This window comes from Hyperolius riggenbachi, chromosome 4 (assembly GCF_040937935.1).
Source record: "Hyperolius riggenbachi isolate aHypRig1 chromosome 4, aHypRig1.pri, whole genome shotgun sequence".
Taxonomy (NCBI): Eukaryota; Metazoa; Chordata; class Amphibia; order Anura; family Hyperoliidae; genus Hyperolius; species Hyperolius riggenbachi.
In genome coordinates, this window is record NC_090649.1 from 74532894 (window position 1) to 74556351 (window position 23458).

Here is a 23458-nt window from a genome sequence, read left to right on the forward strand (position 1 = left end):
CTCCGCCACAACTGCCCACCCTGCCACAACTGCCCACTCTGCCCCAGCCACAACTGCCCACCCTGCCTCAGCCACAACTGCCCACCCTGCCTCAGCTGCCCACCCTGCCCCAGCCACAACTGCCCATCCTGCCTCAGCCACAACTGCCCACCCTGCCCCAGCCACAACTGCCCATCCTGCCTCAGCCACAACTGCCCACCCTGCCCCAGCCACAACTGCCCACCCTGCCCCAGCCACAACTGCCCACCCTACCTCAGCCACAACAGCTCACCCAGCCACAGCTGCCCACCCTGCCTCAGCCACAACTGCCCACCCTGCCACAACTGCCCACCCTGCCCCAGCCACAACTGCCCACCCTGCCCCAGCCACAACTGCCCACCCTGCCTCAGCCACAACTGCCCACCCAGCCACAACTGCCCACCCTACCCCAGCCACAACTGCCCACCCTGCCTCATCCACAACTGCCCACCCTGCCTCAGCCACAACAGCTCACCCAGCCACAGCTGCCCACCCTGCCCCAGCCACAACTGCCCATCCTGCCTCAGCCACAACTGCCCACCCTGCCACAACTGCCCACTCTGCCCCAGCCACAACTGCCCACCCTGCCTCAGCCACAACTGCCCACCCTGCCCCAGCCACAACTGCCCACCCTGCCTCAGCCACAACTGCCCATCCTGCCTCAGCCACAACTGCCCACCCTGCCCCAGCCACAACTGCCCACCCTGCCTCAGCCACAACTGCCCACCCTGCCACAACTGCCCACCCTGCTCCAGCCACAACTGCCCACCCTGCCTCAGCCACAACTGCCCACCCAGCCACAATTGCTCACCCTGCCTCAGCCACAACTGCCCACCCAGCCACAACTGCCCACCCTACCTCAGCCACAACTGCTCACCCTGCCTCAGCCACAACTGCCCACCCAGCCACAACTGCCCACCCTGCCTCAGCCACAACAGCTCACCCAGCCACAGCTGCCCACCCTGCCCCAGCCACAACTGCCCATCCTGCCTCAGCCACAACTGCCCACCCTGCCACAACTGCCCACCCTGCCCCAGCCACAACTGCCCACCCTGCCTCAGCCACAACTGCCCACCCAGCCACAACTGCCCACCCTACTCCAGCCACAACTGCCCACCCTGCCTCAGCCACAACTGCACACCCTGCCTCAGCCACAACTGCCCACCCAGCCACAACTGCCCACCCTGCTCCAGCCACAACTGCCCACCCTGCCTCAGCCACAACTGCCCACCCAGCCACAATTGCTCACCCTGCCTCAGCCACAACTGCCCACCCAGCCACAACTGCCCACCCTGCCTCAGCCACAACTGCCCACCCTACCTCAGCCACAATTGCTCACCCTGCCTCAGCCACAACTGCCCACCCAGCCACAACTGCCCACCCTGCCTCAGCCACAACAGCTCACCCAGCCACAGCTGCCCACCCTGCCCCAGCCACAACTGCCCATCCTGCCTCAGCCACAACTGCCCACCCTGCCACAACTGCCCACCCTGCCCCAGCCACAACTGCCCACCCTGCCTCAGCCACAACTGCCCACCCAGCCACAACTGCCCACCCTACTCCAGCCACAACTGCCCACCCTGCCTCAGCCACAACTGCACACCCTGCCTCAGCCACAACTGCCCACCCAGCCACAACTGCCCACCCTGCTCCAGCCACAACTGCCCACCCTGCCTCAGCCACAACTGCCCACCCAGCCACAACTGCCCACCCTGCCTCAGCCACAACTGCCCACCCAGCCACAACTGCCCACCCAGCCACAACTGCCCACCCTGCCTCAGCCACAACTGCCCACCCTGCCTCAGCCACAACTGCCCACCCAGCCACAACTGCCCACCCAGCCACAACTGCCCACCCTGCCTCAGCCACAACTGCCCACCCAGCCACAATTGCTCACCCTGCCTCAGCCACAACTGCCCACCCAGCCACAACTGCCCACCCTGCCTCAGCCACAACTGCCCACCCTACCTCAGCCACAACTGCTCACCCTGCCTCAGCCACAACTGCCCACCCAGCCACAACTGCCCACCCTGCTCCAGCCACAACTGCCCACCCTGCCTCAGCCACAACTGCCCACCCAGCCACAACTGCCCACCCTGCCTCAGCCACAACTGCCCACCCAGCCACAACTGCCCACCCTGCCTCAGCCACAACTGCCCACCCTGCCTCAGCCACAACTGCCCACCCAGCCACAACTGCCCACCCAGCCACAACTGCCCACCCTGCCTCAGCCACAACTGCCCACCCTGCCTCAGCCACAACTGCCCACCCTACCTCAGCCACAACTGCCCACCCAGCCACAACTGCCCACCCTGCCCTAACCAGCACCTTGTCCCTGCACCCAGCCTGCACACTGCCCTAACCAGCACCCTGCAAACACCCTGCACTACTTGATGAATATCTGATGACATGCGACGACTAGATGAATTATCTCATGGCATGTGACTACTTGATGAATCCTCATCCCCAACCTCCCTAAGCTAAAGGGGGAATATGTCTATGCTAGATACACTAAGAGGGGGGGATCTGCTGCCTAAATACACTAAAAGGGGATCTGTGACCACAAGACTAGTACCCTAGGCCTATACAGTACACTAAGGGGGGATCTGCCTATATATACATTAAAGGGGGAATCTGCCTACATATGCAAGACTAGTAGCCTATATACACTAAGGGGGGATCTGCCTGTTATATGCGCACACGCGAAGAGGATGAATGGGGGGGGAGAGGCACCAAAATCTGGTTACGCTCAGGGCGCTGTGAAACCTAAGGCCGGCCCTGATTCCCGCACCTCTCTTAGTCCCCGTTCCAGTGCTGGCTCCCCAGTAGCAGTATTCAACCAGTTTGGTCAAATGCTCTCTCTGCTGCCGCTGAAGGAGGCTTTGAAAGCCTTTGGGAGTCCGAGTGCTGCTAAAGATGAGCGCAGTATGGAACCGCCTGTCTTCGGAAGGACTCGGCTGCCGTAGACTTCCAAAGTCCCCCGCGGCGGTGGATTCACATGGGGGATGCCATTGCTTAACCTTCCTGGCGGTAACGTTCGGGGTATGCCGCGCAGGAGGTTTTCTCAGGCCCTGTTCGGCCGATTTTCTTAATTTTTTTTTTGCTGGACGCAGCTAGCACTTTGCTAGCTGCGCCAGCACACCGATCGCCGCCGCCCCGCGCCCGATCGCCGCTATCCGTCGCGGCGCGCGCCCCCCTTCCCCAGACCCCGTGCGCTGCCTGGCCAATCAGTGCCAGGCAGCGCCGAGGGGTGGATCGGGACTCCCAATGACGCCACGACGTCGGTGACGTCATCCCGCCCCGTCGCCATGGCGACGGGGGAAGCCCTCCAGGAAATCCCGTTCGTTGAACGGGATTTCCTGATCGAAGCGGGCGGGGGGATGCCGCTGCGCAGCGGCTATCATGTAGCGAGCCCTGGGCTCGCTACATGATTTAAAAAAAAAATAAAAAATGCTGTGCTGCCTCCTGGTGGAATTTTTCATACCACCAGGAGGGTTAATGGACGAGACCGGGAGAGGGGCAGAAAGGCTCTATAGGATCCAGAGCCTTCCCTCTACTTAGGTAAACATGTGGTGTTTTTTTTTCACTGATTCCCATTGACTTTAACTTTTTCTCCTGAAAGATAATTTTTCATCTTCTCTTATAAATAACTTTTCAGCACTTTGCAATTGAAAAAGCACCAAGTTAGAGAAAAAAGTACTATGGAACTTATTTTGAGTATGACAAGTTGTGAAAATATCACCTAGGAGAAAACGTTAATTGCATATAGGCCCTTGTCATAAAATGCCCTTTAAACCACCGGCAAGCAAGAGAATGCTAAAAATAATTTTGAGAGTACTTTTTCACCATCTTTTAGGTACTTTTTCAATTGTAAAATGCTTAAAGTGGACCTGAGCTCTTGCACAGGACTGAAGAAAAACACCATGAATGTATTTAGAGAGTTTAGCCTGTTTAATTCCCCCTCATTTGTGTCTAATCACTTGTTGCAATTTGGTCCTTCCCCTGTGTCACATGACTGCCTATGGCAGATGAGCCCATTTGAAAGCACAGGCTGTAAACAATATGTCTGCTTCCATGAATCAGGAAGTAAAAACTGTGCAAATTGATTGTAGAATTTGTATCAGCTGTAACAAATACATGTTTTATGTTTAAAGGTTATTATTTCTCCTAGGAGAAAACTCAGGAGAAAAAATGATTTGCATATAGGCCCTTATTCAGTTTGCTTTTTCTCCAAAGTGTTTTCCTAGTTGATAGCTTCACACATTATCAATAAAATACCCTTTAAGCCATCAACAAGCAAAAAAAAAACAAAAAAAAAAACATGCAGAATAATTTTGACAGTACTTTGTCACCTACTTTTTCAGTTTCAGAATGTTGAAAGTTATTTTAAACAGAAGATGAAAACTTCTCTTCTATATTTTAGATATCCTCCAGAGGCTTCCCAAGTACAGATGTCGCGAACGGTTCCCGAACCGTTCGCCGGCGAACATCTCTGTCTCTATGTGCCCTGTACTACTTCCAGGTCGCTATGACCCGGAGTAATACGCCTGCGCTGGCCCGGCGGTGCGCAGTCCAGATCGCGCTCCTGTTGCCGGGCACTTTCTGCGCATGTGCATGACGTCATGAGCAGAGAGTGCCCGGCAACAGGCGTGCGATATAGGACGCGCACCGCCGGGCCAGCGCAGGCGTATTACTCCGGGTCATAGCGACCCGGAAGTAGTACAGAGCACAGAGATTCGCCCCGGCGAACGGTTCAGGCCATCTCTATTCCTAGTCCTCCTCGAGACCATGGGTCCAGCATTAGGACCCTCTGAAGTTTGCGGACGTGCTCCTGTCCCCGAATAAACCTGCCAGCGCTGCACCAGTGAGAACAAACGTAGTGGAGTCTTACTTACGTTGCATATCATACAAAATGATCCACCAGAAGTCGACAAGCATAGTTTATTACATGTATTTTGTACTTTTCATAATTACTAAGTGCATTTTAAATAAATTAAACATTTTCCTGAACCCATCGTTGTGAAATTCAGCTTACAGTACTCGCATGGAGACAGTCGTACAATCATAAGACACTCAAAAGTCAGTGCTTGTATCATTATGCAAGACGTAGATCTCTTCTCTACCAAAGTCACAATGGATGCTGGTGGTGAGACATTAAAGGACACCTTACCCCAACGAAAATGTAAAAATGGGGGAAGCAGGCATGTGTTCTACTCATGAATATAATAATAAAAGCCAAGTAAAGGTTATCTGCTCAAAACACTGGGTAAGATATTTATTGTATCAAAAAGCACATATATGGCAAGCACATGCAATTGTTTGCCACAAGTTTAAAAACTACAGAGCCACAAGTAAAGTGCATCCTAGCATGCAAAAGCTATCCTGCTATCCTCCAGCATTTGGAAAGCTAAGCCGGCATGTGTTCTCTCCGTTCTCCTCCGGCGATATGTGTCCTTGATCGCTCGCCCGAGAGCGCTCTCCACATGCAAACTATGTCATTGGCCTCAATTCACTAAGATCATGCTAGAGATAATAAGGCAAGAGAAAACTTACCTCCACAGGTGAGAGAGTTTTCTTACCTCTTCATTCCTTAAGTTACCTCTCCTGTAGTTAATTTACCTCCTCTGTAGTTATTTTCACATGCAGCTAATTAACAGCCTGTCTTTAACTCTGGAGTTATTTTAAGGATTGGAGAGTTAATTTAAGGACAGAAGAGTTAACTTTAGGCTTGCCTGAGGTAAAATGTTTCCTGAATACTACGTGCCTTATCACCATGGTAACAACTCTAGAAGAGTTATTAAAGACAGGAGATAAGTTTAGTGAATTGAGGCCATTGTGATGTAGTGTGCATGTGCAGAGGACTCCCGGCCACAGGTGGGCATAAAAGGACGCACATTGTCGGGCAGCGCCTTTGCAGTCTTTACCGACTCTCCAGACCATGAAGTAGCTTCGGAGGGTCAGTACACAGTAAGGAAGGGGGCGGAGGAGAGCCCACTACACATGCCTGCTCCCTCCATTTTTACATTTTCTTTTGGGCTAACGTATCTTTTAAAGCAAAGTTCCCCAACCCTGTCCTCAAGGCCCACCAACAATACATGTGTTGCTGAAAACCACAAACATGCACAGGTGAGGTAATTAGTGTCTCAGCAGAGCTGATTAACTACCTCTGTGGATTTCCACAAAACATGCACTGTTGGTGGTACTTGAAATACGTCAAAGTAAGCCTGTGGGGCAATAAAAGCACTTGTGTACAATTTAGTTTACTGCAGAAAAGGGGTGCTGTGATCCAAAGAAGACACCCTGTTCTTGTAGGCTGTATTTTTATTTACACTAAATGTGGCAGCTGCAGTCCCTCCCTGGGGAAGATGGCACATCCCATACAGACCGGGGCCCAGAGGAGCAGCACCCCGTATCTAAGTAATGCCGATTACCAAAACACCTCCCTGCCCCTGCAGCGGCAGACTCCATTATGAACATCCCTTATGGGGAGTTTTTAATTCCAACTGTTTCTTTTAAGTCTGCTGCATGAGAAAGTAGAGAGAGCACTGTATCTGATGGTGTTAGCCATGTTTAAGTAAGATATGACTTACTGCCTTTCTGGCCTTGCCCCAACTATGAAAGTGATGTAATCCCTACCATAGTCATATGTTTATGTATGTATTGTGTAGTGTATGTATTGTAGTCTAGGTTCATTTTTTCTCTCTTTTTTTTTAGGGGGAAGCCAATTAAATTATCTGTATGTTTTTGAGATGTGGGGGAAACCAGAGTGCCTGGAGAAAAGACATGGAAACATACAAACTTTGCACATATAGCTGGGATTGAACCGGGGACCCAGCCCTGCAAGGCAAGAGTGCTAACCACTACGCCACCATTCTGATATATTGTAAATGTGCACTAATTCAGCTGCGCTAACCGCACATAAGCCACATTCATGGATAAGTGGGAGTGGCTAGTTGGAGACTGGGAGAATAGGGTGTGACTTACAGTACCCTAAACTTCAGGCAAACAGAAGTGTTCAGTGGCAAGGTTCTACCAGGAGCCTCAGCCATTGGTCAAACAATATTTAAATACAAACTTGTATAAAACACTTGCCAAAGTTCTTAACTTTCAGATTCGGACATAACCTCTCACCCCCAGCTTACAAGGAGAAGAATTTTGCCCACTGACCGCTTTATTAAAATATAAATTATTATTTATACTATCTTACGAACAGTACACTAGCAATACAGTCTGTTAGGATGAGATTTTCTACATTTTTTCCAAAATTTGTGCAAACTGATGGTATAAGCCTATGGCATCGGTCACATGTGGCTTCTGGACAAATCGGGCGCTGCCATAGACTTTAATTGAAAATATCGGCAAGCCAATGCCAAAAGGGAAATTTGGGCACCAGGCAATGTTTGATAATCATCATTTTTATGGGGTGTCAGGAAGGGTGTTTTTGCAGGAAGGGGTGGGGTTTCTGGGGGGGGGGAGGGGCACATAGGGCTAAGTGTTAGGCAGGGGGTTTGTGCAATGGGGGTGGGGCGGTTAGGTGTCAGGTAGGGGGTTTGTGCAAGGGGGTGGGGCGGGCAGTGTTAAGTGTCAGGAAGGGGGTTTATGTGGGGGGACTTTTAGCTATAGTTAGATAGTTGTAGTAAATAATCGCTATTTTACTAAAGAAAATTAACACTTTAAATAGAGTATCGGTAAATTTACCGATATTCTACTATCGGCTTTGTTCCTATGCCCGATTTTTCATGGTGCCGAAATTCACATAGGCCTGAAAATGGATGCAGAATGCACTGAAGAACAAGGGGGAGGAGATAAATATAAAATTGAATAAAAATGCTAAAAGATTTTTGACTAAGAACATAAAAAGGTTAAAAAGAAATGAAAAACTGGGCCACAATGAATAACAGAAAAAAACAAAAAACAGTTGAAACTTTTATTTAACCACTTAAGGACTGCGGTGTTAAACCCCCCCTAATGACCAGGCCATTTTTTACTAAATAGGCCACTGCAGCTTTAAGGGCTCGCTGCAGGGCCGCACAACTCAGCACACAAGTGATCCCCCCCCTCCTTTTCCCCACCAACAGAGCTCACTGTTGGTGGCGTGTGATCGCTCCCATGTTGTTTATTTATTTGTTTTTGTCATAATAAATTCTTACATTTTTTAATTTATTTTATAAATAACTCGCCGTCCCTCCCACCACTAGCCTATGACAGCGGTTCGCCTTTGTGCCTCTGGAGGGGACAGCCGAGTGACACGGCTGTCCTCAGTACAGCGCTGCCTCAGAATGCAGAGCTGTACAGTCTTATTAGACGGCGCTTTCGCCATCTAACAGTCCCGGAAGCCGCTGGGAGACTGATTGCAGAGCGGAGCTCAGTCATTCCAGTGGGGATGCGCGACCATCGGCACGCGCGATCTCCTGCAATCCCTGCCCCTAGCACTTCACGACGATCGGTGTGGAGTGGTCCTGGGGCTGCCACCGCGTTCACGCCAATTGGCATGGAGTGGTCGGCAAGGGCCTGAACTCTTGCACAGGACTGAAGAAATACATAGAGAAACGCTTTCCTCTTGTATTTTTAATCATAAGGTTTAACACTGGTCACAGAAGGGCCAATAACAGCTCAGTCTACTATGCCAGCAACTCACCCCAAATGAAATACCAATTAGGGAGTATCAATCAATGATGACAGGATTTGATTGGCTATTTACACTTATGTACTACCTGTACCTGTACACAGGCAACTACAGGGAAATTACTCTCCATGCTGCTCTCCAATGTATTTTACATGAAAAAAAGGAGAGAGGGAGAACATTCAGGAACTCTATGTTGAAGTTTGAGGAGTGTGACTAGAAGATAGGCAAGATCATAGCCGTGCTCAATCCAGTGGTGTAGCCAAGGAGCTTTGGGCTCCAGTGAAAGTTTTACCTTAGGGCCCCAAGCATTCTTTACATAACAATTCATATGGCGCTACACAGAGATGGCTTAAAGTGAATGGGAACCGGATTTAAAGAGACTCCGTAACAAAAATTGCATCCTGTTTTTTATCATCCTACAAGTTCCAAAAGCTATTCTAATGTGTTCTGGCTTACTGCAGCACTTTATACTATCACTGTCTCTGTAATAAATCAATGTATCTTTCCCCTGTCAGACTTGTCGGCCTGTGTCTGGAAGGCTGCCAAGTTCTTCAGTGTTGTGGTTCTGCTATGAACTCAACCTTCCAGGCCCCTCTATGCACACTGCCTGTGTATTATTTAGATTAGGGCAGCTTCTCTCCTATCTTTTACAAGCTGGATAAATCGTCCTCTGAGCTGGCTGGGCTTTCACATAGTGAGGAATTACAAACAAGGGCAAAGCTGTTTGCAGGAAGAAAAGAGCAGCCTGAAACTTCAGTGCATGAGAACTGCAGGGGGAAAGAAACACACAAATGATCTCTTGAGATTAAAAAGGAAGGCTGTATACAGCCTGCTTGTGTATGGATGTATTTTCTATGTGTGGACATACTGTACATCAATCTACTTCCTGTTTTGGTGGCCATTTTGTTTGTTTATAAACAAACTTTTTAAAACGGTTTTTAACCACCTTTAATGCGGCGAGGAGCGGCGAAATTGTGACAGAGGGTAATAGGAGATGTCCCCTAACGCACTGGTATGTTTACTTTTGTGCGATTTTAACAATACAGATTCTCTTTAAAAAAAATGAAGCAAATACTTACCTAAGGAGAGGGGAGGCTCTGGGTCATATAGAGCCTTCTGTCTCTTCTCTTGGTTCTCTCTATCCTGTGCTGGCTCCCCCTCGTTTCAATCCCCCACCGAAAGGGTGTTTGGAAGTCTTCGGGAGCCGTGTCCTCCCAAAGATGTGCGGCTCCATACTGCACAGGAGTGAGCGCGCAAGAGAGCGTGCTTGCGCAGGTGCAATACAGGGCCGCCCTTCTTCAGGAGCACTCGGGCTCCCTGAAGACTTCTGAAGCCTCCTTCGGCCGGGTAAAGCAGTGGTTGACTAAATTAGTCAAATACTGCTACCGGGCGAGCCAGCACCGGAACGACGGGACCAGGAAAGGAGCGGGAAGGCTCTATAGGACCCAGAGCCTTCCCTCTCCCTGGGTAAGTATCTGTCTCATTTTTTTAACTGCGGTTCCCATTCACTTTAAGATGTAATGGTGCCCTAGTCAAGGCAGTAGATTTGGAGTCTCCTTGTGGTCCTTTTGTTAAGCTGAAGTGGAGAGAGGTCAGAGAAGGTGGCAGATGGGCCCTTTGATACCCACTAGGCCCCAAGCACCTGCCTGGGTTGCCTGGTGGATCATCTCACCACAAAACCTGCCAAGGACATCAACAGTATGAAAGGTGTGAGCAGAAGAGGGGGGCAGTTTGTTAATGATTAACACTATTCAAAGCATCTATAGAAGTAATCATTACCAGCATATCACCATTGAAGAACTAATACTGTGGCTGAGGAAGGGCCCCTAGTGGGCCCCTCTGGTCCAAGGGCCCCGGTGCAGTGGCAACCTCTGCATCCCCTATTGTGACGCCACTAGCTCAATCTTATTTTTGACACATCTCTTCCAAAATACAATAAAACCTTCATCAATGCAAATACAATGAGGCAGTTCATTTTCCAAGGCAGCATTTCTACACATGCATTATAATCTGCAGGCATAGAATCGCAGGGTTTTCTAATGCATTGTTTGTTCCCGCATTGCAAAACCGCATACAATTTTGTATGCATTTTAATGTGAATTTTCACATGCGTTTTTTATGATTTATGCCTAGCAACAGCTCCTCACCTACTAATGAACATGTTCCAACTACCGCTTATTTGCTACTTACTGTGTGGGTCGATTCTTTGAATCTTGGGAAAAACGCAATGCGATTTTCCGCACAGAAGAATGCATAGACATGCGTTCCTATGTGGCGCTGTTGGGATGCATGGATTGTGAATCGCATGCATTTGTATGCGTAGTGTGGAAAAATGTAGCATGCATACAGAAAATCACATTATATGGAAAGTAGCCAATTAACTTGTATCTTCCATGCTTTTACACATAGATTTGCATGATGTGGAAATACGGCCTTAAAGGCTATTTGCACTTATATATTTTTAGGCCTCTTTTGTGTTACGGCCATCAGAGCTGGTTGCTTGCAGCCGACTGCAAGCGCCCATTATATAAATACGAGCCACTGACAAGCAGTTAATGAATCAAGTAAAAATAGTGAATCAGGTAAAAATAGCGCCAGAGATTTAATGCAGCTGGCGCCGCCATAGGCCGTAACAGGAATTACGGCTAAAGCGGAGCTTAGACTGTAATTTGGGCGCCGTCAAAAGATGAAACACAAAATACTAAAAAAGAACAACCTTTGGGGATTACCGCGTTAGTACGTGGTAATCCCCATCTGGCAGCTGGCCAAACAGGAAGTGACGCTGATTTCCTGTTGGTGAACCGATTACATGTGCGGAAGCGTATTGCTAAAATACGCTTCCATGCAAAACTGTGGCAGTTAGTTTAAAAACATGTCCGTCGCCATAGACTTACATGACTTCCGGTCCGCCACAGGTCGCCACAGAAGCCGCACGGTAACATAGGTATACGCTTGCGTTAGATAGGGTAATTCCGGCGCAGCGCACCGCATGCAATACGAACTTTCCCACAGACTTACATTGCCCTAGCGGTAGGCTACGGAAAAATGTCGCACCGCACCAGTGTGAAAGGGCCTTAAGTCCACGGCGGCCTGGAGGGGGAATAGTAATTAACGCCGCCAGGAATTTTGCAGGAGCATGGTGAGCCTGTTTTCAGCTTTACCCTGTGGCCAAACTTCCTGGCGGCTTAATTATATGTACCTGTTAAGGGTACTGCAGTCAGCTGTTTTGGTTAAAGAGCCGTGTACCCAATAACTGCTGTACTTCTCCCTCTAAACCACCTCTTACCCATTTCACTCACTTGAATGCCCGAAGTGCCAGCAACTACATTATGCTGGTACTTCAAGCCATTGGTCCCTTACCTTCTAAAGGCAGACTGCCATGTTATTGCATTATCGCAGTGGCCTGGGCTACCATGGTTACATACAGGAGGGGGCATGACCATGTATCCTCTCACCTCCTACTACTGTACATATTTATCTCTATTACATCAAGCAATTGGTGTGGGAAGGAGAAGGACTGCAGGATGCAGAAGGTGCTTTGGCTCCATGCACTCTCTGGCCAGAAGACCTTCAGAGGTGAAAGTGATGGTGGAGTAGTTTGGAAGGTAAAAGCTGTAGTATTGTGATAGCTCTGGGGATGGTAAGGGATCAGTTTTTTTTTTTTAAGTTATTCCAGGAATCGATGTTGAACAAGATCCATCTATAATAAGTTTCCTAACATGTCTATGACGATGGAGGCTACTTCTTTGCTAGACTCCAGGACGAAGGCGTGTCTGATTCCTTTATCGCAGAGCCTGATATTGCCATCAGGAAAGTCCCTCTTCATGTCTTCATAGTACTGGACCGGACACCAGTTGTCAGTAGCACCGTGGTAAAATGCAAGCTGGGGAGACGGGGGGAAACAAAAGACATATTCTTAGAATTTTGAGCATGATCCGACATTACGTCCGTGTTAGTTACGCATAATACTTTTTGATTTGGTTAAAACAAGAACAAATGGCTGAGAAGGTTGCATTGACTGGCAGCCTGAAACCATGGCTGCCAAATGGCTGCAGGGGAAGCCTGTAATATTTTATGAGTGTGATGCAGAAATCCGGACAACAGTCAGACGAAGAGGCAACTGGTGATCATCCAACAGAAACTCATAATCTTAAAGAGGAAACCCAGTATTGAACTTAATCACAGTCAGTAGCTGACACCCCCTTTCCCACGAGAAATCTTTACGTTTTCTCAAAAAGATCATCATGGGGTCCATATGGCTCATATTGTGGTGAACTTATTTACTTTAGAGAGAACTCATATCCTTAAAAGAGAATCAAAAACACAATCTGGCAGTACAAAAATATGATCCAAAAACTTTATAGACAAAATACAAAATATTAAAAAGCTTTATCCATTCGTGTAGGTAGTCCTCATGGACATCAAGGTAATTTATTCATAAAACCAATCAAGGTATGGTCTGGCTTTACGTGATTTGCATAAATAATTCAAGATTGACTGAACATAGAGATATTCGGTTTAGGCAACAACACGTTCTTTCGGGTTTTTAATTAACCCTTCATCAGGCCACCATATATATAAAGAAAATTCAGGGAGTCTAGTCTGCAACAAAAGCCATTACTACACGAAACTATTAGGGCATCTGCACCAACCAGACGCACACACAACTATCCCATCAGCAAATCAGAGGAAACGTGCAGCTACACACTCCCTGGCTTTTGATGCAGACTGGACTCCCTGAATTCTCTTTATATATATATGGTGGCCTGATGAAGGGTTTAAACTAAAACCCGAAACAAACGTGTGTCGTTGCCTAAACCGAATATCTCTATGTTCAGTCAATCTTGAATTATTTATGAAAAACACGTTAAGCCAGACCATACCTTGATTGGTTTTCTGAATAAATTACCTTGATGTCCATGAGGACTACCTACACGAATGGATTAAGCTTTTTAATATTTTGTATTTTGTCAATAAAGTTTTTGGATCATATTTTTGTACTGCCAGGTTGTGTTTTTGATTCTCTTATAAGGATATGAGTCTCCCTAAAGTAAATAAGTATATAAAGTGGGCGTGGTGGATCGCCCATAGGAGGACCTACCTTTTTGCCCTTTTGATTGTTAAAAAGGGCTCTCCCAAATATTCACTACCTCCTATTGTGGTGAAACCTCTCCCACAGTGTGATGTCAGGACCAAGATTCTGATTGTTGTCTATAAACTTTGTTGCATTGTGGGAAAAAACTGCTTTTTCAAACTGCCAAGCAAGCAATATCTCCCTCTGTGCACAGAACTCTCAGTAACGAACATTCCGCAAATCACCTGGCAGAACTAAAGATGTCACCACCGGTGATATACTTCAGAACGCAAATAAGGGAGAGGAACAAATTTACAATGGGCAAATGCTAACTAAATCATTTATAAGTGAATATTGTAAACAATAAGCAATTTTATGTATTATGTTATTTTCAATACAGTTCCTCTTTAATCCCACAGCATCACCCTTCCCACAGGTAGAATTATGGAATTTATACACCTCGTACTCATTGACATTGCAAAGTAAAAAAAAGAAAACAACACAGGAAGTCTTGTCAGCTATTTTTGCATAAGCAGTATATTATAACAGAATTGTTAAAAAGTATTTTAAGAAAAATATAATTTTTTTATCATTATTACCGTATATATTCACTTCTTTTACTGCTAAAAGAAAAACTACTATCTAATATTCAAGTTTTGTAAGCAGGTCTTTTGCTTCAAGGTGCAAGTAAAGCCAAACTGAATTGGCAGTTAGATCTGTCTACATCCCCAAATCAGTTGAATGATTTGGGGAAATTTAAATGGGTCCTCTTTGGTGGGCATCCCCTTGTCTTCAGCCGTAGAAGTCCTGGATTGCATTTGCTGCATATGTCACTACAGTGCCTCTTTTGTGCTGGGAACACACCTCTTTTAATTTTCTCTGAAGAGTAGCAACATGAGAGTCTCAAAACAACTCTCAAATGACCTGAAGACAAAGAATGTTCACCATCATGGTTTAAGGGAAGGATACAGAAAGCGGTCTCAGAGATTTCAGCGGTCTGTTTCCACAGTTAGGAACATATTGAGGAAATGGAAGACCACAGGTTCAGTTCAAGCTCAGGCTCGAATTGGCAGACCAAGAAAAATCTTGGATAAACAGAAGCGACGAATGGTGAGAACAGTCAGAGTCATTCCACAGACCAGCACCAAAGACCTACAACATCATCTTGCTGCAGATGGAGTCACTGTGCATCGTTCAACCATTGGGCGCACTTTACACAAGGAGATGCTGTATATGAGAGTGATGCAGAGGAAGCCTTTTCTCTGCCCACAGAACGAACAGAGCCGCTTGAGGTATGCTAAAGCACATTTGGACAAGCCAGCTTCATTTTGGAATAATTATTATTATTTATTTGGGCATAACAAGGGGCGTTATGCTTGGAGGAAAAACAACACAGCATTCCAAGAAAAACACCTGCTACCTACAGTAAAATATGGTGGTGGTTCCATCATGCTGTGGGGCTGTGTGGCCAGTGTAGGGACTGGGAATCTTGTAAAAGTTGAGGGAAGCATGGATTCCACTCAGTATCAGCAGATTCTGGAGACCAATGTCCAGGAATCAGTGACAAAGCTGAAGCTGCGTCAGCGCTGGATGTTTCAACAAGACAACGACCCTAAACATTGCTCTAAATCCACTAAGGCATTCATGCAGAGGAACAAGTACAACATTCTGGAATGGCCATCTCAGTCCCCAGACCTGAAAATAATTGAAAATCTGTGGTGTGAGTTAAAGAGAGATGTCCATGCTCGGAAGCCATCAAACCTGAATGAACTAGAGATGTTTTGTAAAGAGGAATGGTCCAAAATACCTTTAACCAGGATCCAGACTTTCATTGGAACCTACAGGAAGCGTTTAGAGGCTGTAATTTCTGCAAAAGGAGGATCTACTAAATATTGATTTCATTTCTTTTTTGTGGTGCCTAAATTTATGCACCTGCCTAATTTTGTTTAAACAATTATTGCACACTTTCTGTACATCCAATAAACAACATTTCACTTCTCAAATATCACTGTGTGTGTCTCCTATATGACATTTTTTATCGTGACAACCAACGATTTATACAGAAAACTCATGACAATTAACAAGGTTGCCCAAACCTTCGCATCCCACTGTACAACAAATACGATGTGTGCATAAAGCGAGTTTCCAGGGCCGGGCCGAGGCAGAGGCAAGTAAGGCTCCAGCCTCAGGGCGCAGTGTAGGAGGAGGCACACAACTCACTCAGCTATCATTCACCTATGTGCTTTAACCTCCCTAGCGTTCTGGACGAGCTGAGCTCATCCAGAGACGCTAGAGGGCACCGCTCAGGCCCCGCTGGGCCGATTTGAATAATTTTTTTTAAAAAATACGCAGCAAGCACTGTGCTTGCTGCGTGTCCTACCCGATCGCCACCGATCCGCCGCTACCGGACGTGAAAGAGGCCGCCCCCGCAGACCCCGTGCGCAGCCTGGCCAATCGCCGCCAGGCTGCGCTTTGGGGTGGATCGGGAGTCCCTGTGACGTCACGGCGTCGATGACGTCACGACGTTCGTCGCCATGGCAACGGGGGAAGCCCTAAAGGAAATCCCGTTCAGAATGGGATTTCCTTATGCGCGTGATCGCCGGCGGCGATCGGAAGGGTGGGAGGGAAAGAGCAGCAAGGGGAGAATCATGTAGCTAGCGCTAGGCTAGCTACATGATATAAAAAAAAAAAATTGGGCGAAAAAACTCTCAGAACGCCCAGCAGGTTAAAGGACAACTGAAGTGGGAAGAATATGGAGGCTGCCATATTTAATTCCTGTTAAACAATACTAGTTGCCAGGCATCCTGCTGGTCTATTTGGCTGCAGTAGTGTCTGAATAACACCAGAAACAAGCATGCAGCCAATCTGGTCAGATATGACAATAATGTCAGAAACACCTGATCTGCTGCATGCTTGTTCAGGGTTTATGGCTAAAAGGATTAGAGACAAAGGACCAGCAGGACAGCCAGGCAACTGGTATTGCTTAAAGCGAAATAAATATGGCAGCCTCCATATACCTCTCACTAAAATTGTCCTTTAATAGAAGTTGAATTGCCCTTAACAGAAAACATTTGTAGGAATAAAAATTCTGCCTGAACGGAGATCATTTGAATGTTTCTGTTCTTTCATTCTCCAGCGCTGGATGCAGCTGAATCACCTGTGGTTCCTCCAGCTGCGCCTGGTTAGTGGATGTAGCATGTATGAAGCTGTGTCTCTATGTCATCGCCAAACAAGTAAATCTACAAATAAAATCTCTGCTTACTCATATTTATCAAATGAGTAATTACTGGCACACACCTCCCAGAATTTATAGAACAGCCTGCTTCAGTGAGGATTGTAACAGCCTTTAAATCAAGTCACATCAAAAGAATAATTAGAGGGAATTATGAAGCAGATGGTATTCCCAGAAAAATCGAGACGTAAACTTAACATCGTTCACCTGGTCTTGTCCTCCAGAGTATGAGGCCGTGCCAAGGCTCGGTGCTAAAGGGCAACACAGTTTTGTACAGTAAAGTCGCAGTTAACCCAGGGCTGTGGAGTCGGAGTCAGAGCAATTTTGGGTACCTGGAGTCGGTGGTCTCAAACTGAGGAGTCGGATGATTTTTGTACAAACTCCACAGTCCTGATAAAAATTAGACTAAGGAGTCAGGGTTGAGGAGTCGGAACAATTTTGGGATCCTGGAGTCAGAGTCGGTGGTTTCATAAACTGAGGAGTCGGAGCTGAAGTCGGATGATTTTTGTAACAACTCCACAGCCTAGGTTAACCAGAATTTAGGCAGCCTGCCAGGGGTGTAACTAAAAATCACTGGGCCCACCTACGAAACTTTAGATGGGGCTCCCTTCCCCCCATTTTCTTTACATGCCCAGACTCTTCAAGCATCACTACAGTACACAGTACTTGAGGAGGGGTAAAAAGGCTGGGGGTAGAGCAAAGCTGTACACAAGACCCTGCTGAACACTGAATAGGGATAGAGATGTGAGCGAACAGTTCGCTCGCAAATCTCTATGTGGCCGTACAACTTCCGGGTCGCTATGACCCGTAGTAGTACGGCTGCGCTGGGCCGGCAGTGCGCGTCTTTGATCGCGCGCCTGTTGCCGGGCACTCTCTGCGCATGAGCGTGATATCACTCATGACGTCACACACATGCGCAGAAAGCGCCCGGCAACAGGCGCGCGGTCAAGGACGCGCACCGCCGGCCCAGCAGACGCGCACCGCCGGCCCAGCGCAGCCCTACTACTAAGGGTCATAGCGATCCGGAAGTAGTAAAGGGTGAGGGGTTCGCCGGCGAACGGTTCGGGAACGGTTCGCCAACATCTCTAAATAGGGACTGTCTACAAATATTTGTCTGCAAAACTTTGTATGATTCCTTATCTGTGGCTGAGCAGATGCAGTCATTAGAACAACTGTGCAAAGAGCAGAATTTTTTTCTCTCTTTGCCCTCAGTTGTCAGTCTCTCAGGACCAGGGGCGGCGGAAGGGGGTTGCTTTGGGTGCTGAAGCACCCCCTAAAAATCTCCAAGCACCCTATTAGCACCCCCCAGCGTGAACTGACTTTGCTTGTTTCTGGTGTAATTCAGTTCACTACTGCAGCAGAATATATCAGCAGGTCTGCCAGGCAACTAGTATTGTTTAAAAGGAAAGAAATATGGCAGACTCCATATCACTCTCATCTCAGGTTCACTTTAAATTAGGCGAGACATGCTGCCGCTGCTTTCATCTATTGAGGAGGAGCGGAGGAGGACATGGGGGAGTGGAGGAGACATGGGGGACAGAAGGACACATGTGGGACAGAAGGGGATCCATGGAGAAACAGGAGAACACAAGGTACAAGGGGGACACAGTAATTTAGTGAAAACATCTACAAGATGCTCCTGGACCATGGATGCACCAGGTTTAATGTATTTTTTCCCCTACTTAGTGTGAAAAAGGGTGCCAGGCAAGCGTATAGTAAAGTATGAGTAATCGAAATTGAGTTTATTTTTACCTGTGGCACTACCCAGTATCCAACTCACCACCTCGCCGTTACATGGAGGCTTACTGTGGAGGTGAGAATGAAATGTGTTCCCCAAAGCTGCTTTCCCTCCCAATGCTCTGTGTTTCCCTTTAACCACTTAAGGACTGCAGTCATAAAACCCCTTAAGGACCAGAGCCTTTTTTTCCATTCGGACCACTGCAGGTTTCACGGTTTATTGCTCAGTCATACAACCTACCACCTAAATGAATTCTACCTCCTTTTCTTGTCACTAATACAGCTTTCTTTCGGTGCTATTTGATTGCTGCTGCGAGTTTTAGTTTTTATTATATTCATCAAAAAAGACATGAATTTTGTCAAAAAAATGACTTTTTTAACTTTCTGTGCTGACATTTTTCAAATAAAGTAAAATTTCCTATACATTTGAGCGCGAAAGTTATTCTGCTACATGTCTTTGATAAAAAAAACCCCATTCAGTGTATATTTATTGGATTGGGTAAAAGTTATAGCGTTTACAAACTATGGTGCCAAAAGTGAATTTTCCCATTTTCAAGCATCTCTGACTTTTCTGCGCACCTGTCAGGTTTCATGAGGGGCTAAAATTCCAGGATAGTACAAATCCCCCCCAAATGACCCCATTTTGGAAAGAAGACATCCCAAAGTATTCAGTGAGAGGCATGGTGAGTTCATAGAAGATTTTATTTTTTGTCACAAGTTAGCGGAAAATGACACTTTGTAACAAAAAAAAAAAAAAAAAAAAGTTTCCATTTCTTCTAACTTGCGTAAAAAAAAAATGAAATCTGCCACGGACTCACTATGCTACTCTCTGAATACCTTGAAGTGTCTACTTTCCAAAATGGGGTCATTTGTGGGGTGTGTTCACTGTCCTGGCATTTTGGGGGGTGCCTAATTGTAAGCACCCCTGTAAAGCCTAAAGATGCTCATTGGACTTTGGGCCCCTTAGCGCAGTTAGGCTGCAAAAAAGTGCCACACATGTGGTATTGCCGTACTCAGGAGAAGTAGTATAATGTGTTTTGGGGTGTATTTTTACACATACCCATGCTGGGTGGGAGAAATATCTCCGTAAATGACAATTGTTTTCTTTTTTTAACACACAATTGTCAATTTATAGAGATATTTCTCCCACTCAGCATGGGTATGTGGAAAAATACACCCCAAAACACATTATACTACTTCTCCTGAGTACGGCGATACCACATGTGTGGCACTTTTTTGCACCCTAACTGCGCTAAGGGGCCCAAAGTCCAATGAGTACCTTTAGGATTTCACAGGTCATTTTGAGAAATTTCGTTTCAAGACTGCTCCTCACGGTTTAGGGCCCCTAAAATGCCAGGACAGTATAGGAATCCCACAAATTACCCCATTTTAGAAAGAAGACACCCCAAGGTATTCCATTAGGAGGATGGTGAGTTCATAGAAGATATTTTTTTTTTTGTCACAAGTTAGCGGAAATTGATTTTAATTGTTTTTTTTCACAAAGTGTCATTTCCTGCTAACTTGTGACAAAAATAAAATCTTCTATGAACTCACCATACTCCTAACGGAATACCTTGGGGTGTCTTCTTTCTAAAATGGGGTCATTTGTGGGGTTCCTATACTGCCCTGGCATTTTAGGGGCCCTAAACCGTGAGGAGTAGTCTTGAAACCAAATGTCGCAAAATGACCTGTGAAATCCTAAAGGTACTCATTGGACTTTGGGCCCCTTAGCGCACTTAGGGTGCAAGAAAGTGCCACACATGTGGTACCGCCGTACTCAGGAGAAGTAGTATAATGTGTTTTGGGGTGTATTTTTACACATACAGATGCTAGGTGGGAGAAATATCTCTGTAAATGACAATTATTTGATTTTTTTTACACACAATTGTCCATTTACAGAGAGATTTCTCCCACCCAGCATGGGTATGTATAAAAATACACCTCAAAACACATTATACTACTTCTTCTGAGTACGGCGATACCACATGTGTGACACTTTTTTGCAACCTAGGTGCGCTAAGGGGCCTAACGTCCTATTCACAGGTCATTTTGAGGCATTTGGATTCTAGACTACTCCTCACGGTTTAGGGCCCCTAAAATGCCAGGGCAGTATAGGAACCCCACAAGTGACCCCATTTTAGAATGAAGACACCCCAAGGTATTCCGTTAGGGGTATGGTGAGTTCATAGAAGATTTTTTTTTTGTCACAAGTTAGCGGAAAATGACACTTTGTGAAAAAAAAAAAACAATACATATCAATTTCCGCTAACTTGTGACAAAAAATAAAATCTTCTATGAACTCACCATACTCCTAACGGAATACCTTGGGGTGTCTTCTTTCTAGAATGGGGTCATTTGTGGGGTTCCAATACTGCCCTGGCATTTTAGGGGCCCTAAATCGTGAGTAGTCGTCTTGAACCCAAATGTCTCAAAATGACCTGTGAAATCCTAAAGGTACTCATTGGACTTTGGGCCCCTTAGCACAGTTAGGCTGCAAAAAAGTGTCACACATGTGGTATCGCCGTACTCAGAAGAAGTAGTATAATGTGTTTTGTGGTGTATTTTTACATATAACCATGCTGGGTGGGAGAAATATCTCTGTAAATGACACATTTTTGATTTTTTTTACACACAATTGTCCATTTACAGAGAGATTTCTCCCACCCAGCATGGGTATGTGTAAAAATACACCACAAAACACATTATACTACTTCTCCTGAGTATGGCGATACTACATGTGTGACACTTTTTTGCAGCCTAGGTGCGCTAAGGGGCCTAACGTCCTATTCACAGGTCATTTTGAGGCATTTGTTTTCTAGACTACTCCCCACGGTTTAGGGCCCCTAAAATGCCAGGGCAGTATAGGAACCCCACAAGTGACCCCATTTTAGAAAGACGACACCCCAAGGTATTCCGTTAGGGGTATGGTGAGTTCATAGAAGATTTTATTTTTTGTCACAAGTTAGTGAAAAATGACACTTTGTGAAAAAAACAATAAAAATCCAATTTCCGCTAACTTTTGACAAAAAATAAAATCTTCTATGAACTCATCATACACCTAACAGAATACCTTGGGGTGTCTTCTTTCTAAAATGGGGTCACTTGTGGGGTTCCTATACTGCCCTGGCATTTTACGGGCCCAAAACTGTGAGTAGTCTGGAAACCAAATTTCTCAAAATGACTGTTCAGGGGTATAAGCATCTGCAAATTTTGATGACAGGTGGTCTATGAGAGGGCAAATTTTGTGGAAACGGTCATAAGCAGGGTGGCCTCTTAGATGACAGGATGTATTGGGCCTGATCTGATGGATAGGAGTGCTAGGGGGGTGACAGGAGGTGATTGATGGGTGTCTCAGGGGGCGGTTAGAGGGAAAAATAGATGCAATCAATGCACTGGGGAGGTGATCGGAAGGGGGTCTGAGGGGGATCTGAGGGTTTGGCCGAGTGATCAGGAGCCCACACGGGGCAAATTAGGGCCTGATCTGATGGGTAGGTGTGCTAGGGGGTGACAGGAGGTGATTTATGGGTGTCTCAAGGTGTGATTAGAGGGGGGAAATAGATGCAAGCAATGCACTAGCGAGGTGATCAGGGCTGGGGTCTGAGGGCGTTCTGAGGTGTGGGCGGGTGATTGGGTGCCCGCAAGGGGCAGATTAGGGTCTAATCTGATGGGTAACAGTGACAGGTGGTGATAGGGGGTGATTGATGGGTAATTAGTGGGTGTTTAGAGGAGAGAATAGATGTAAACGATGGATTTGGGAGGTGATCTGATGTCGGATCTGCGGGCGATCTATTGGTGTGGGTGGGTGATCAGATTGCCCGCAAGGGGCAGGTTAGGGGCTGATTGATGGGTGGCAGTGACAGGGGGTGATTGATGGGTGGCAGTGACAGGGGGTGATTGACAGGTGATCAGTGGGTTATTACAGGGAAGAACGGATGTAAATAATGCACTGGCGAATCGATAAGGGGGGGGGGGGGGGGTTGAGGGCAATCTGAGTGTGTGGGCGGGCGATTGGGTGCCCGCAAGGGTCTAATCTGATGGGTAACAGTGACAGGTGGTGATAGGGGGTGATTGATGGGTGATTGATGGGTAATTAGTGGGTGTTTAGAGGAGAGAATAGATGTAAACGATGGATTTGGGAGGTGATCTGATGTCGGATCTGCGGGCGATCTATTGGTGTGGGTGGGTGATCAGATTGCCCGCAAGGGGCAGGTTAGGGGCTGATTGATGGGTGGCAGTGACAGGGGGTGATTGATGGGTGGCAGTGACAGGGGGTGATTGACAGGTGATCAGTGGGTTATTACAGGGAAGAACGGATGTAAATAATGCACTGGCGAATCGATAAGGGGGGGGGTTGAGGGCAATCTGAGTGTGTGGGCGGGCGATTGGGTGCCCGCAAGGGTCTAATCTGATGGGTAACAGTGACAGGTGGTGATAGGGGGTGATTGATGGGTGATTGATGGGTAATTAGTGGGTGTTTAGAGGAGAGAATAGATGTAAACGATGGATTTGGGAGGTGATCTGATGTCGGATCTGCGGGCGATCTATTGGTGTGGGTGGGTGATCAGATTGCCCGCAAGGGGCAGGTTAGGGGCTGATTGATGGGTGGCAGTGACAGGGGGTGATTGATGGGTGGCAGTGACAGGGGGTGATTGACAGGTGATCAGTGGGTTATTACAGGGAAGAACGGATGTAAATAATGCACTGGCGAATCGATAAGGGGGGGGGGGGGGGTTGAGGGCAATCTGAGTGTGTGGGCGGGCGATTGGGTGCC

General features: G+C 47.0%; 1 protein-coding gene across 5 annotated transcripts in view; it reads right to left on the bottom strand.

The window, feature by feature from the left end:
• The window catches only part of LDAH (lipid droplet associated hydrolase), a 332993-nt gene that overhangs the window by 50242 nt on the left and 259293 nt on the right, over positions 1-23458 (bottom strand). For 4 of the 5 annotated variants that reach the window (XM_068280211.1, XM_068280213.1, XM_068280214.1 and 1 more), the window contains one exon: positions 12364-12527. In XM_068280211.1, coding sequence (XP_068136312.1) covers positions 12364-12527 — 164 coding nt within the window. Of the gene's footprint in view, positions 1-12099; positions 12528-23458 lie in introns of all 5 variants that reach the window. The other variant, XR_011031325.1, reaches the window with a different exon arrangement.